This window comes from Choloepus didactylus, chromosome 7 (genome assembly GCF_015220235.1).
Source record: "Choloepus didactylus isolate mChoDid1 chromosome 7, mChoDid1.pri, whole genome shotgun sequence".
Classification (NCBI taxonomy): domain Eukaryota; kingdom Metazoa; phylum Chordata; class Mammalia; order Pilosa; family Megalonychidae; genus Choloepus; species Choloepus didactylus.
This window is the reverse complement of record NC_051313.1, coordinates 63,851,347-63,864,948: the sequence shown is the minus strand read 5'-3', so window position 1 is coordinate 63,864,948 and position 13,602 is coordinate 63,851,347. Positions and strand designations below refer to the sequence as shown.

General features: G+C 34.1%; 1 protein-coding gene across 4 annotated transcripts in view; it reads right to left on the bottom strand.

Annotated features, from left to right (window-relative positions):
- Positions 1–3,312: 3,312 nt before the first annotated feature.
- Positions 3,313–13,602, bottom strand: part of RNGTT (RNA guanylyltransferase and 5'-phosphatase) — a 407,161-nt gene continuing 396,871 nt past the window's right edge. For all 4 annotated transcript variants that reach the window (XM_037843368.1, XM_037843369.1, XM_037843370.1 and 1 more), the window contains 2 exons: positions 4,937–5,060; positions 3,313–3,613 (listed from right to left, as the gene is read on the bottom strand). In XM_037843368.1, the coding sequence (XP_037699296.1) occupies positions 3,450–3,613; positions 4,937–5,060 (288 nt within the window). In that variant the 3' untranslated portion in view covers positions 3,313–3,449. The remainder of the gene's footprint in view (positions 3,614–4,936; positions 5,061–13,602) is intronic.

Genomic DNA, 13,602 nt, shown 5'->3' with positions numbered 1-13,602 from the left:
TAACAAAGCTTTTAGCAGACTACTGCACAATAATTTAGGAATCAGAAAGGCTTCAGCTCCATAACTTACTAGTTATGTTACCTTGAGTAAGTTACTTAACTTCTCTGTGTCTCAAGTTCCTCTTGTACAATATGGGGATAAATTGGTATCTGCCCAACATATGGTTGTGTTTAGGAGAGTCTTGGTGCTTCATGAATATTCAATAATGCTAACAGTGCTAGTATTCAGAGCACTAGCTTTTACACATGTTAGACCTAGAAAGGTTCTTTTTGAACATGTGGTCCAGTCTCAGCACTTTATAGATGAAAGAACTGAGTTTCAGAGACACCACAGAACCAGAGTGGAAGAGCCCAGACTCAGTCTCTGGGCCCAGCCCTGGGCTTTCTCCACCACGTTACTTTTTTACCCAGTTAGAATATTATAGTTTTTGACTTTCAAGGTTTTTTTTTGGCCAGAAAGAACTATATACATAGTTCAAAATGGTAATATCATATAAAGGTTTAAAGATGTCAAGTTCAATACTATAATTAAGCAAACTCATAAAAAAAAATTAGGTAGTTCACTTTTATCATTTCAGAATATTTACTGCTGAGTATCATAAAGGAATTAAATGCATTAAAAATAATGTGATGGAATGTCTACTCATACAGTAGACTGCTAAGATGAGGTGGGTGAATAGAAATGTAATAAACATCACATAAAGATGTGCTTTCCCCCACTCACCTACACTCCAAAAATAAAAGGTGCAAAATATATCCTCACTCCCACATGTCAATCAAATTTCTTGTTTTCTCAGGAAGAAAAATAAAGGATTTTCCAACTCTTTATGGTAATCTCTAAAGTGCAAAAAAACCAGATGAACTGAGTTGGGTTCTCGTTGATAGCCATAAGATCTGACGCTGGCAACAGAAGGGCCAAAAAGGCATTAGTTAAATAAAGGAACACAAAGGCATCGCCAGCAACACAGAGCAGATACACTTTTTGTTATTTTAAATCAATAGTTTTATTACAATATGCACTGACACACAATTAGACAAGGAATGTCCTGACATTTTCTGAGCATTTCACGGAAAGCAAATGTAACCATTCAGGCAGTCGAGTCATCCACACTTTTTTCAAACATAAACCAAAGGCTTTGACATGTGATAACTCTGGAGAGTAAAGTTTTCTTATTCTTATCTACAAAATTTCAATCTGAGAAAATAGATATTGTGAAGTAGGCTGAGAAATGAAGCATTTCTTTTGTGAAGTTTCAAATCCTGCCTCTAGATTCCCCCTGCTGACCTTCTAGATGACTTTTAATGATGCTGCAGATAGTAGTGTGCTCAGGGGCTAAACAGGATCTAGTAATAAAGGCAGACAGTTATACTACACTGTAATTGAAAGGGAAGGATAAATTAAGAAAATTAAGTTCTGCTAAAATGCACAGAGACGAGGAGAAAATATCTGAGTGTAATAAAAATGAAAGGTTCTTTTCATATAACTCATTTAAAAGGTTACAATTACCATAAACATTTTAACTCTATTAAAGATCATTGGCAAAAGCTTGCTCCTATATTTGCAAAAGAGTTCTGCCTTTACACAGGCTCGGAAAATAAACAACATACTGTATGAGAAGAGTCACTACCTCTGAAGTAGACATCAGACTATTTGGAGTTGCATGGGATTTTTTTTAAATTCACTTTGTAAAAGATACTATGGAGCCTTGAGAAATTTCTCTTTCAACAGTCACTGTGCAGTCTGGTGTTTTAATCCCTTTGGTGCCCAAACACATGAAAGCACTCTAGGAAAGAAACACTAAAATGAAATTTTGAATAAATTCACTACACATTATGTAACCGGGGGACAACAAAGCAAGAAGCCCATGCCTGACACTAGTATTTTATATAGAAAAGTGCAGCAGGAGAAAACTTTGTTTAAAAACATTAAAACTCAGGTGAATATAAATACATTTTTGGTTATCTGTGCTATGGCATATAGAAATTCTATCAGATACAGACATTCAGTCTATTAGGTAATTTGGATTTTCATGTCTGTATTAGAAGAATATACACAGTTGCATATAGACACATATGTATGCATGTACATATGTATACATATATAAAATTCAGATCATGAAAATTTGTTTTAAATACTTATACTTAAAACTGTACCTCTAAAAATAAATACATTAGCCTCTAATTGGCTAATTCTGAGTTCCTTCACAAACCAGTCAGAACACAGTTTCTCAAAAAGTGTAGATGACCAATTAGCTGCTCTTTAAATCCATTATCTAAACATTTTAAAATTCAGGTGTGTAAAAGAAACATCTTCAGAATAGAACACAGATACAGTTCTGATTCTGAAAATAAATGTCTTGGTTTCCTTGATGTTTAGTTCCCATAAATGTCTATTTTTTGCCTCTGCATTTATCTAGTAATGGGAGACCATTTTCTAGAGACGGCGTTCTATTCCATCGACACTACCTTCTAATTAAAGAAGTCAGCTGATATTTCCTTTGATGTTGTTAGAAGAAACTAACACAACATCATTGTGTTTGATATCACTCCTATAGATCACAGTAAGTTGTGTATTTTAATGTAATTTACAGTGTGCCGATACCACTGAGGTAAAGCAGAAGTAAGCCCTGACATTTAAAAAAACAAAAAAAGTTTCCCAGGTGAACAACATATTAAGGACTTGGTGGTGAATATTTCAGTTCTATAAAGTAACTCAAAATCACTGCCAGAATGGACACATTGAATATCTGATGTAGAGCAAACAACAGAAACAGATGACAATACTCACTATACTTCCTTTAGAAAGGATGCAATTCACAAACATGGAACTTTACTTTTTAACTTTTTCTTTTACATTTCCAAAAAAGATTTTTAAAATGATATAAACCAGACCAAGTTGTTTAATATACTACAATACTTAACAACTTTTGTCATTTGTTTTTGAATACAGGCGTCTCAGAAATATAGGAAATTCATGATAAATGACAGCAAGAATGTTTAATGCCAATGCTTCAGTTTTTCAAAAGGAAAATTTACATAGTTAAAACACAACTTCTAAAAAATACAGCATTCTCTGCTCTCACAGTTCCAGATTGCTAATTTTATAAATTAAAGGTGAAAATTATCTATATATATAAACAAGGCCTCTTTTTCATTGATTTCAATCTTGTTTAAACCTTTGGATATTTCAATCTTCAGATTCCATAAAGTAAGGCTGAGTTAATCAGATATAAAGGAAAAGGCTTAACTCCACAATGTACTGCAGCACTGAGGAAACAAATGCATCAAATATTTACAGGCCGGCTACAATACCTTTTGTTTTTAAAAAATTTAGAATGGGTATCAATGGCAAGCCATACTTTTTTTTTTTTAAATTTCTCTGACAGCAAAAATGGGGCAACAGCACTTTTTCTCATCTTTCCTCTCAACTGTGACATCAGGAGACTGGTCTTAGGTCAAAGAGCGTGGTCTTTTTGGAGGTGGTGGTGGCATAAGCTCTGTGTCAGGATCCAGATGATGCTTTCGTTTCTGTCCTTGAGAAGCTACTGCACATCTGTCGATGAACTCAAACAGCATCTCCTTGGTCACAGGGTTTGAGATGCTGTTGCACACAGCTGTGGACAAAGGGAGACACGTGTCACATGGGGGTTAATTAAGCCAGCTGACTCAACACAAGCTTATGAGAAAAGGGAAAAGGTTTTCACGCCAATATGCCAAACACTTCCTGATTTGGTGTCCTGCTTCAAATTAAACTAGTCTCCTCCCACCTGTGTCCCCAAAATGAATGTGTTTTTAGTGGCTACTCTTTACTTTAAATTTTAAATCAACTATAAGTGTTTGGGTTATAAGTATGTCTTCACTACGGCATCTCTATCCCTCCAAAATAGGTTTTATGGGATTTTAATCTAGCACAGTGCATTATATAGGTCCACATTCAAACAAAATTTCCACAGAAATCGTGTGAAACATAAAACAGCAGCAGCCACCATTCCCATTAAATGGTTAGGTTTCATTGTAGCTGGCAGACCACATTTTATTTTAATAACTTATTTGAAGTAAGGTGTTTTGACAAAAATTACCTAATAAATAAAGCATCTTCTCTTAAGTGATCAAAATTTAGTACCAGCCCTCTTAATTATATTTACCTATTTTGTTTTAGAAGAAAAGGCACTGGCTTAATTATTCCTTCTTTTAAAACGAACTCATCTTGTCTGATCACGATGCTAGTTTCAACAAGAACCCTGAAATGTACCAGAGTACTTTTAAACTGAAATTTCTATATTTTCTCATAAGCTTATCTTATAATCATCATCTCTCCCAAACACTCCAAAAGTATGCAATTCTATTAACCTTTAAACTTGGTTTTTAACTATTTTGTCAAGTCCACTAAAAGTAAAATCCAGAGCAACAACTGCTACTAGCAGTAGTATATCTTATAGACTTCAATTAATCTATGTTGATCCCAAGAAAGAAATTTACTATTCTAAATTCCCGAAGCATTTATATTGTACCCAAAGAAAACTCTGAAGCCAGGTTTTCCTTCTTTTTTTTAATAGCTTTTGTTTACTTTGTTCTCCATTGTTTGTAAAGCTATTTTAGGAGCTGGAAATTACGTTTTCTCCTGCTAATTCTGTCTTTTACCATCTGGCAAACAATGGTTTTTGTAGTTTTGAATAGCTCTGAAATTATCATGGCTTTTGTTGTTGTTGTTCAACAAATTCAACTTTATAAAGCCCATTATACTGCCCTTTAAACTTCTCTCTTGGGTGCACTGGCACAAGTCCCTGGATCTAGAAAGGAGAACATACAACTGGACTGGTGCCAAACAGAGTACAGATCTGACACAACACCTTTCCCATCAAACAAGTATGAGGTCTGAATGACACACTGCCTTTTTTTTTTTAATGTAACAAACACTGGTAGGTTATCATACTCACCCATGGCAGTGTTGTATGCATTAGGAAAACTTTTGTCTGTTCTCTGTCTCATGAAAACCCAGCTGTTATTCTCAAATTTACATTCTATAATTTTATTGTCATACTGTTTCAGCTCTTTTGTCACCTGTTGAAAAAGAGAATTGAAAAAAATGATTATATCATTCAAAAGGCTTTGTGCTTCCACTATATGACAGACACATTAGGAAATGCCCAAACACCTCAGAAACTCTTCATGCAGCGCTCTTTGTCATCTTAAGTGTCTAATCAACTCTAAGGATATGGAGTGCATTCCCTTGTACTCATGCTCATTTATCTGGCATTTTATAAATAATTTTGCAAATGGCTGTCAATATATAGCAATTAAAAGAAGCTAAGCAGAATCCAGTCACTTCTGGACTACACAAATGTAAATATGTTACCATGGGGACCAATGTCTTCAATATTGTCTGTGTTCTTATGGCTTTCAGAAATTGAGTATGCTGCTTAGGTTTCAATTTTCAGAAAGGTCTCACCACCTAAATTCCTATGTCAAAACCTAAGGAATTCCCTTTACTAGTTAAAAGAAAAAGTACACATAAAAAGTAAACACAAGGATCAAATTCAGGCAATGTGCATTTTAAATATTTTGTTTTTCAGGCAATGATAATTAACCAAAAATTTAATCTTTAGGCTATTTACCCTTTCCATTGCCAAAGTAGTATGAATTTAGAGATGAAGCTATTTTAGACTTTAGTTGGTGGGTTTTTTGCTTCTTTACCTCAGATGATTGAATATGGATTACAATTTACTTTATCAAAGCTAACAAGTATCCATGGTAACTATGAAACCTTTGAAAAGATATTTCATTGGGCTGTGAGGATGGTTTTCATAAATAGGAACCTAAGCTTATCTCTGCAGTTTTCACATCAAATGCCAGTCATGGCAATATTTTAATTCTGTCCTCATATTTCACAGCTAACAACTTTTCTTCACAATATGGTAGATTGCAATCATTTAACTTCATTAGCATTATTTGAAATGCTCTCATTTTTCTACCCACATATTCACTACCACCTAGGAATATGAAGGGAAGCAAATTTTAGAAGACACTTTCAATTCACAGATTAGACAAGTGTGTGTCTTTATGAAAACTTTCAAATTGTATTCCGTTTCCTTTAATGAGTATTACACTTGATTGGGCTATCTGCATTTTCACCAACTCCAATAAGTCCAATATATTTTGTGGCTCTGGCTCTAGACCTACCAAAAAAAGCGAGGTTCTACTTTGTAAACTTGCTGAATTTATTCTCAAATATTCATTATTCTAGCCTCAACTCCTTTCTCTTCTCCCCTAGGAATCGACCTTCTTTTACTTTTTATATGTTGTCTATATCCAAGTATTAGGCAGTTCATTTAGTAGGAAACAACATTTATGTTATATACAAGATCTAGCAGAGATATGTTTCTAAACTTTTCAGTGTTTCCATTTCCTAATTTCTAACATGGGCAAAGGATGTTACTAATTTACTGGGTCACTGGAATAATAATAAATGAAAGTGCCTGGCACATAACAGATAACCAGTAAAATCTGTTAATTGAATATAAATTTAGGAAATGAAACACTGCTTATTTTAAAAAAATTTTACAAGTATATTTCAATTAAAAAAACCTTGTTGATAGAAAGGTATACTTTGAAAACAGCTGTCAAGAAAATTGTGCCTTATGCATTTTATAAGAATGGCTTGCTCGTCAATATCATGCAGTTTGTACTTTTACTGACTAGCAATTTTAATAAGTTATTATCATATAGCTTATTCTTGTGTTCCCAGTTTCAGAATTGCTATAAATTATGTGTTACTCAAACTGACTACAGCAATTAAGCAGTATTATTAACTATTTAAGTATCTGCTTTGTCTATGCATTAGCAATATGGAAGACAGAGCTTTCCAGAAAATGCATGCACCTGCTATGATACTAATCTAAAAGCACTTTGGTGTATCTCGTTCTGCACTGATCACACCAGTTATATACCCAAAGATAGACATACTGCAAGTTACTTGTTTGTTAGGTGTTAAAATATATTTAACTGATAAAAATAATACCTTACATGTTTACAAATTAAAGATAGTTTTCACTAATGGTCAGATCAAGAGAATGATTAGCATATAGGGGAGGAGTTTAATTTTAGTATCTAAATTTTAATTTGTTGCTACAACAATCATCCTCAGCCAATTACATATTACTATTTACTTCTATAATCAACTCAGTTATCCTTGTTTGACTTGGGAGCTTGAAAGTAATAAGAATAAAATACTGATAGATCAGGATTTTACATCTGTACCCATAATTAAATCAATGAGATTTTACTGATTTTGAAAAAGAAAGTGAAGAGCAATATACGCTGTGGCTCTATATTGAAAAATATCTTTTCATCTTAATGAGTACTATATTTTTACAATATTTGAATCTACCAATATTCAGGGGTTAAGGGATATTCAAATGAAACTGGTTCTAGTACCTCTGAAGATTTAAAATTAGCAACACAAAGATAATCCCGAGACTGGAGGGCCCATAACAGAGGCAGATAGAATGCCAGTTGTGTCTCCCCGCCACTTTTTCATAGAATAATTTTTGGTAACCTAAGGGCCAAACACACTGCCAAGTCACAGAAACTATATAACTGGTATTGGCTGAATTATTTCTGTTTCTAGTGATGGAACAAAGCCTCTAGAATTTATTGTCTGTGCTCTATAAGAGTTTAGTTTTGTTATCTACAGATAAGATCTTATTTTTTATAGAGAGTGCAAAAGGATTTGGGGGAGCATGATTTGTCTGAACTAATTTGCTCTGAAGACATTTTAAAATAACAAATGTCCTTAGACTGAGAAAACCATCAGGGAGACTTTTTTTTTTAACTTTTAATTTTGAAATAATTTTAGATCTATAGAAGAGATGCAAAGATAGTACAGAGAGTTCCAGTATACCCTTCACCCAGCCTCTCCTAATCTATATATCATGTACATTTGTCAACTCTAAGAAATTAACATTGGTACAACAATATTAACCAAACTATAGACTTTATTCAGTTCTCATCAATTTTCCTACTAATGTCTATCTGTTTCAGGATCCAATTTAGGAAATCACGTTGTATTTTACTGTCATGTCTCCTTAGTCTCTTCCAATCTGTGATAGTTTCTCAGTTTCTCCTTAACACTTTTGAAGAGTACTAGTCAGATATTTTGTAGAATGTTCCTCAATTTGGATTTTTCTGATGTTTTCTCATTATTAGACTGAGTTATGGATTCTGGGGAAGAACTCTACAGAGGTGAAGTGCCCTTCTCTTTATGTCATAGCTGGAGTTACATGACATCAACATGACTTACTACAGATGACATTAACCTTGATCACTTGGTTAAGGTGGTATCAGCCAGGTTCCACCACTGTAAAGTTATTTTTTCCCTTCTATACTCTATTGGTTAATTATGAGTTACTACGTCCAGCCCCACTCAAGGAGTGGGGAATTAAGCTATACTTCCTGGAAGGAAGATTATCAAGGAATTTGTGGACATTTACTAAAACCATAACAGAAGTTAATAAATTGTGGAGACACTTTGAGGCTATGCAAATATCCTGTTTCTCCTTTAAGTTTCCCTCATTAATGTTAGTATCCACCCGTCAATCTTGCCTGCAGCAATTACTATTGTGGTGTTTTAACGGAATTTTCTATTTCCTCCATTCCTTCTACACTTACCTGGAATTCTTCTGCAAGAAGATTTGCCCTTCTCCCCCATTTATTTATTTATTTTCATGTTTATATTAGTGTGGACTCATGGCTATTTATTTTATTCTTTGGTTTATAATAAAATATTATTGTCATTTATTTTGTTGCTCAAATTGTTCCAGTTTTGACCACTCCTTTAAGTTGGCTCTTGTGCCCTTCTGACTTGCCCCCACTTAAAACAAACAAACAAACAAAAAAAAAAAACCCCACAAAAAACCACAGCATTTACTTTATGGCAATATAAGATACTCCAGGCTCATCTTGTATTTTCCCTACCCCAGCCCTAGAATCAGTCATTTCTCTATGGAGTCCTTTACCAGGGATTTTTTTAAGAACAAAATTACTCTTCAACAGTCCAGGGTATACCATCACTTGTTTTGGTTAGAATTTAACTTACTTAGAGAACAAGGGAGAGAATTAGAAGGAGAGGGAGAAAAAGAACGAATCAGACAATATGAATATATATTGGTATACAGAGGTCCACCCCCCCACCGCCACCTTACGTGAATTGCTATCTGGAGTTAAACTAAGTTGGCATTTTTTCTTTTCTGAAGTTACAATTCTAGTTTTTGATCATTCAAGCTTTGCCTCTGAGTGTGTCAGAAGGTAGATTTTTAAAACATAACTCAAGTAGATGTACTCAAACAAAAATTTTATATTCATGTAAATAACTTCAATTTCTTAGGACTTATTTAATGAAGGCAGAGAAATAAAACAATAAATAATAAATCAGAAATAAAATGGAATTATAAAAGTTTTCCATGTGGTGTCAGAAAATATGAACAGCTTAAATCAGAATTATTAAATAATTTTTAGATGTATTACATTATAGTAGGGCTAGGTAGGACATATTATTTTCAGAAAGTGTATCCATCTACTGGTGGAAATAAGGCATTTGACAATTTAAACTTTTTAAAAACACACTAGACCGATTACTTTAAAAAAAAAATCCTCCACAAGAATCTATTGGTGTTTGTGCCTCTGTAATGAAGAACTACTGTGTAAATAACACACCTTACATTTGCTGAGTTAGAAACACAGCAGTGAGACATCTTTCATGAATGGTGGGGTCTTTAAGCCCTTCAATCAGGTGTTCAACTAATGAAAGTAGCCAAATAAGAAGAAAGCAACTAGAACTCTGTCTTATTTATCCTAAAGGTCATTATACATAAGTCACAACTGCAGGGTATGAAATTCATACTAAAATAAAGATTATTATGTACTAATACAATCATATTAGTCACAGTTATTCAAAATATAGTAAATCTTCATTTCAAATAATTGGACAGATAAACAGCATTACTAAAATTGTAGTTATTACTGGATGGTGAAATTAGGAATGACTTATTTTCCTTTCTGTGTTTTACTGTATTTTCCAAACTTTCTACATCATACATGCATAATTTTCATAATTTTTAATAATAAAAAATCCCTAAAATAAACCATGTTTCATAAAAGATGATAAACACCAGGTTGCGTCTAATGAATTACAAAAAGCTAAGAAGAAATAAACATTTAAACGGAAAACAACGTCTTGGGATATGGTCCTAAGTCCACATTTCCCAAACTGTCTAATGAGGTGCCCCAGGGCACTGCAGCAAACTCACAGGGGATGTGGGAGAGAATGGGGATACTGAGGGATATTTTAAAATTTTGAGGGAAATACAGTGACATCTGTTGGACACCACACAAACTACTAGGGAGTTTACATTTCAATACTAGATTCCTTTATATGATATAATAGCTTTGCAAAGCTGAGTTTTGGACAGTTACTGTGATAGAAACCAAATATCATGTGAAAGATCAATGTGGAACACGAAATGGGGATGGTGGTGATATCCAATCTGATTCCAAAGTTTGAGAAGTTTGAGGGAGGGAGGATGGAGGGGACAGAAAGTAAGTCAGTCTGCAGACCTACACATACAGTTACTTCAGGCAGTGATTAACAGTGTGTCCAAAGGCCTGAGGTGAAAAAGATCTTAAGTGCTTGGCGTGCTGAAATAAGTGAAAAAAAGATTGTTCTTTATAAGCCCTTGAAGGAGGCCCACATAGACCTGACTCATTCCCAAATTTTTCCTCTTAGGATTTATACAGCCTGCTAACTGACACCTTTATTTGAATGTTCCATTGACTTCTCAAACCCAACATTTTCAAAACTCAACCATTCATCTTGCCCCAAATCTATTTCTTCTCTATCTCAATAAACAGCACTTCCATTCAGCCAGTTTCTCATAAGAGAAACCCGAGTTTCTTGCTTGACCTTTTCCTTTTCTTTTTCCTCATATCCAATCCAATACCAGGGCCTACCAATTCTAACAAAATATATTCTGAATATGTCTATCTGTCCCCACTCTTACTGCCATGATCACAGTTGGAGCCATTACTATCTCTCAGATTCCTGCAATGGATTCCAAACTAGTCTGTTCTTTTCACCCATCTAATCAAGTCTTTACACTGTTGCAGCCAGACTGATGTAAAGTATAAATACAATCAAGTAATTTTTTTGCTTAGGAGAAAAAGAAGTAAAAGACATACAGATTGGAAAGGGGAAAATAAAACTGTCTCCAGTCACAAACAACATGATTAATTATATAAAAGAGATCAACAAAGAAGCTCCCAAGGTTAATATACAAAAACCAACCGTATTTCTATGAACTAGCAATGAATAGTTGGAAATCTAAAATTACAGAAGTACCATTTATAATAACACTGAAAACATAAAACACTTAGGTATAAATTTAAAAGAATATACACAGGCTCTGTATGCTGACAACTATAAAACACTGATGAAATAAATCAAAGAGGACCTAAATAAATGGAAAGAAATCCCATGTTCACAGATTTGAAGATTCAATATTGTTAAGATGTTAATTCTTCCCAAACTGATCCACAGATGCCACAGAATCACAATAAAAATTCCAATTTTTAAAAATAGATAGATTACCTGATCCTAAAACTTATATGGAAAGTCCAAGGAACGAGAACAGCCAAACAGTTTTGAAAAAGAACAAAGTTGGGCAACTGACACTAACTGATTTCAAGAGTTAGTATAAAGATACAGTAATCAAAGCAGTGTGGTATTGGTAAAAGGAGACATATAGTTCAATGGAACAGAATAGACAGCCCAGAAATAGATCCATAAATACAACCTCAACTGATTTTTGACAAAGGTGCAAAGGTAATATAACAGAGAAAAGGTAGTTGTTTCAACAAATGGTGCTGGAACAATTGGCTATCCAAATGCAAATTAATGAACTTCAACCCACTTTTTTTTAATGCAATTTTATTGAGATATATTCACATACCATACAATCATTGTACTGGTTTGTGTATCTTATGTCCCCTAGAAAAAGCCATGTTCTTCGATACAATCTTGTGGGGGCAGGTGCATTAGTGTTGATTAAGTTGGAACCTTTGGATTAGGCTGTTTCCATGGAGATGTGACCCACCCAACTGTACATGATAACTATGATTAGATAATTTCCATGGAGGCATGGCCCCACCCATTCAGCATGGGCCTTGATTAGCTTACCAGAGCCCTAAATAAGAACTCATACAGAAGGAGCTGGCTGCTGCAACTTACAGAGACATTTTGAAGATGGCAGTTGAAAGCAGAGTTTTGCAGATGTACTAACCCAGAGTTTGCCCCAAGAAGCTGACACAGAGACATTTTGGAGAATGCCATTTTGAAACACAACCTGGGAGCAAGCAGATGCCAGTCACGTGCCTTCCCAGCTCACAGAGGTTTTCCAGGTGCCAATGGCCTTTTTCCAGTGAAGGTACCCTATTGTAGATGACTTACCTTGGACACTTAATGGTCTTAAGACTGTAACTATGTAACCAAATAAACCCCCTTTATAAAAGCCAATCCATTTCTGGTACACTGCATAACAGCAGCATTAGCAAACCAGAACAATCATCCAAAGTGCACAATCAATTGTTCACAGTATTCATCATATGGTTGTGCACTCATCACCACAATTTTTTGAACATTTTCATTACTCCAAGAAATTAAAATGAAAGTAAGAATAAAAATAAAAATAAAAGTAAAAAAGAACACCCAAAACATCTCATACTCCTTTTCCCCTCCTATTATTCATTTACTTTTTGTCCCCCTTTGCCTACTCATCTGTCCTTACACTGGATAAAAGGAGAGTGAGCACAATGTTTTCACAATCACAGTCACACCATATAAGCTATATAGTTATACAATCATCTTCAAGAATCAAGGATACAGGATTGCAGTTCAACAGTTTCAGGTACTTCCTTCTAGCTATTCTAATACACTAATGACTAAAAAGGGATATCTATAAAATGCATAAGAATAACCTCCAGAATGACTTCTCAACTCCAAATGAAATCTCTCAGCCACTGAAACTTTATTTTGTTCCATTTCTCTCATTTCTTCCCCCTTTCAGTCAAGGAGGCTTTTTCAATTTTACAATGCCGTCAACCCACTTCATTTACCTTACTCAAAAATTAACTTGAAACAGAGATCAGACCTTAGCATAAAACCTAAAACTCTAAAACTTCTAAAAGAAAACAGAAGAAAATCTTTATGACTTAAGATTAGGCAAGATTTTGTAAAAATACACCAAAAGTATGATCCATAAAATAATAAACCCATTAATTAGATTGTACCAAAATTAAAAAGTTATATTCTACTAAAGCTACTGTTAAGAGAATGAAAAGATAAAAGTAGAATAAAATCTCACAAATTACATATCTGACAAAGAACTTACATTTGGAATATATAAAGAAGTCTTGAAACTCAGTAATAAGAAACCAAACAACCCAATTTAAAAATGGGCAAAAGATCTGAACAGACAGTTCACCAAAGAAGATGATATATGGATGGCAAATAAGCATATTAAAATATGCTGAACATCATTAGACATTATGGAAA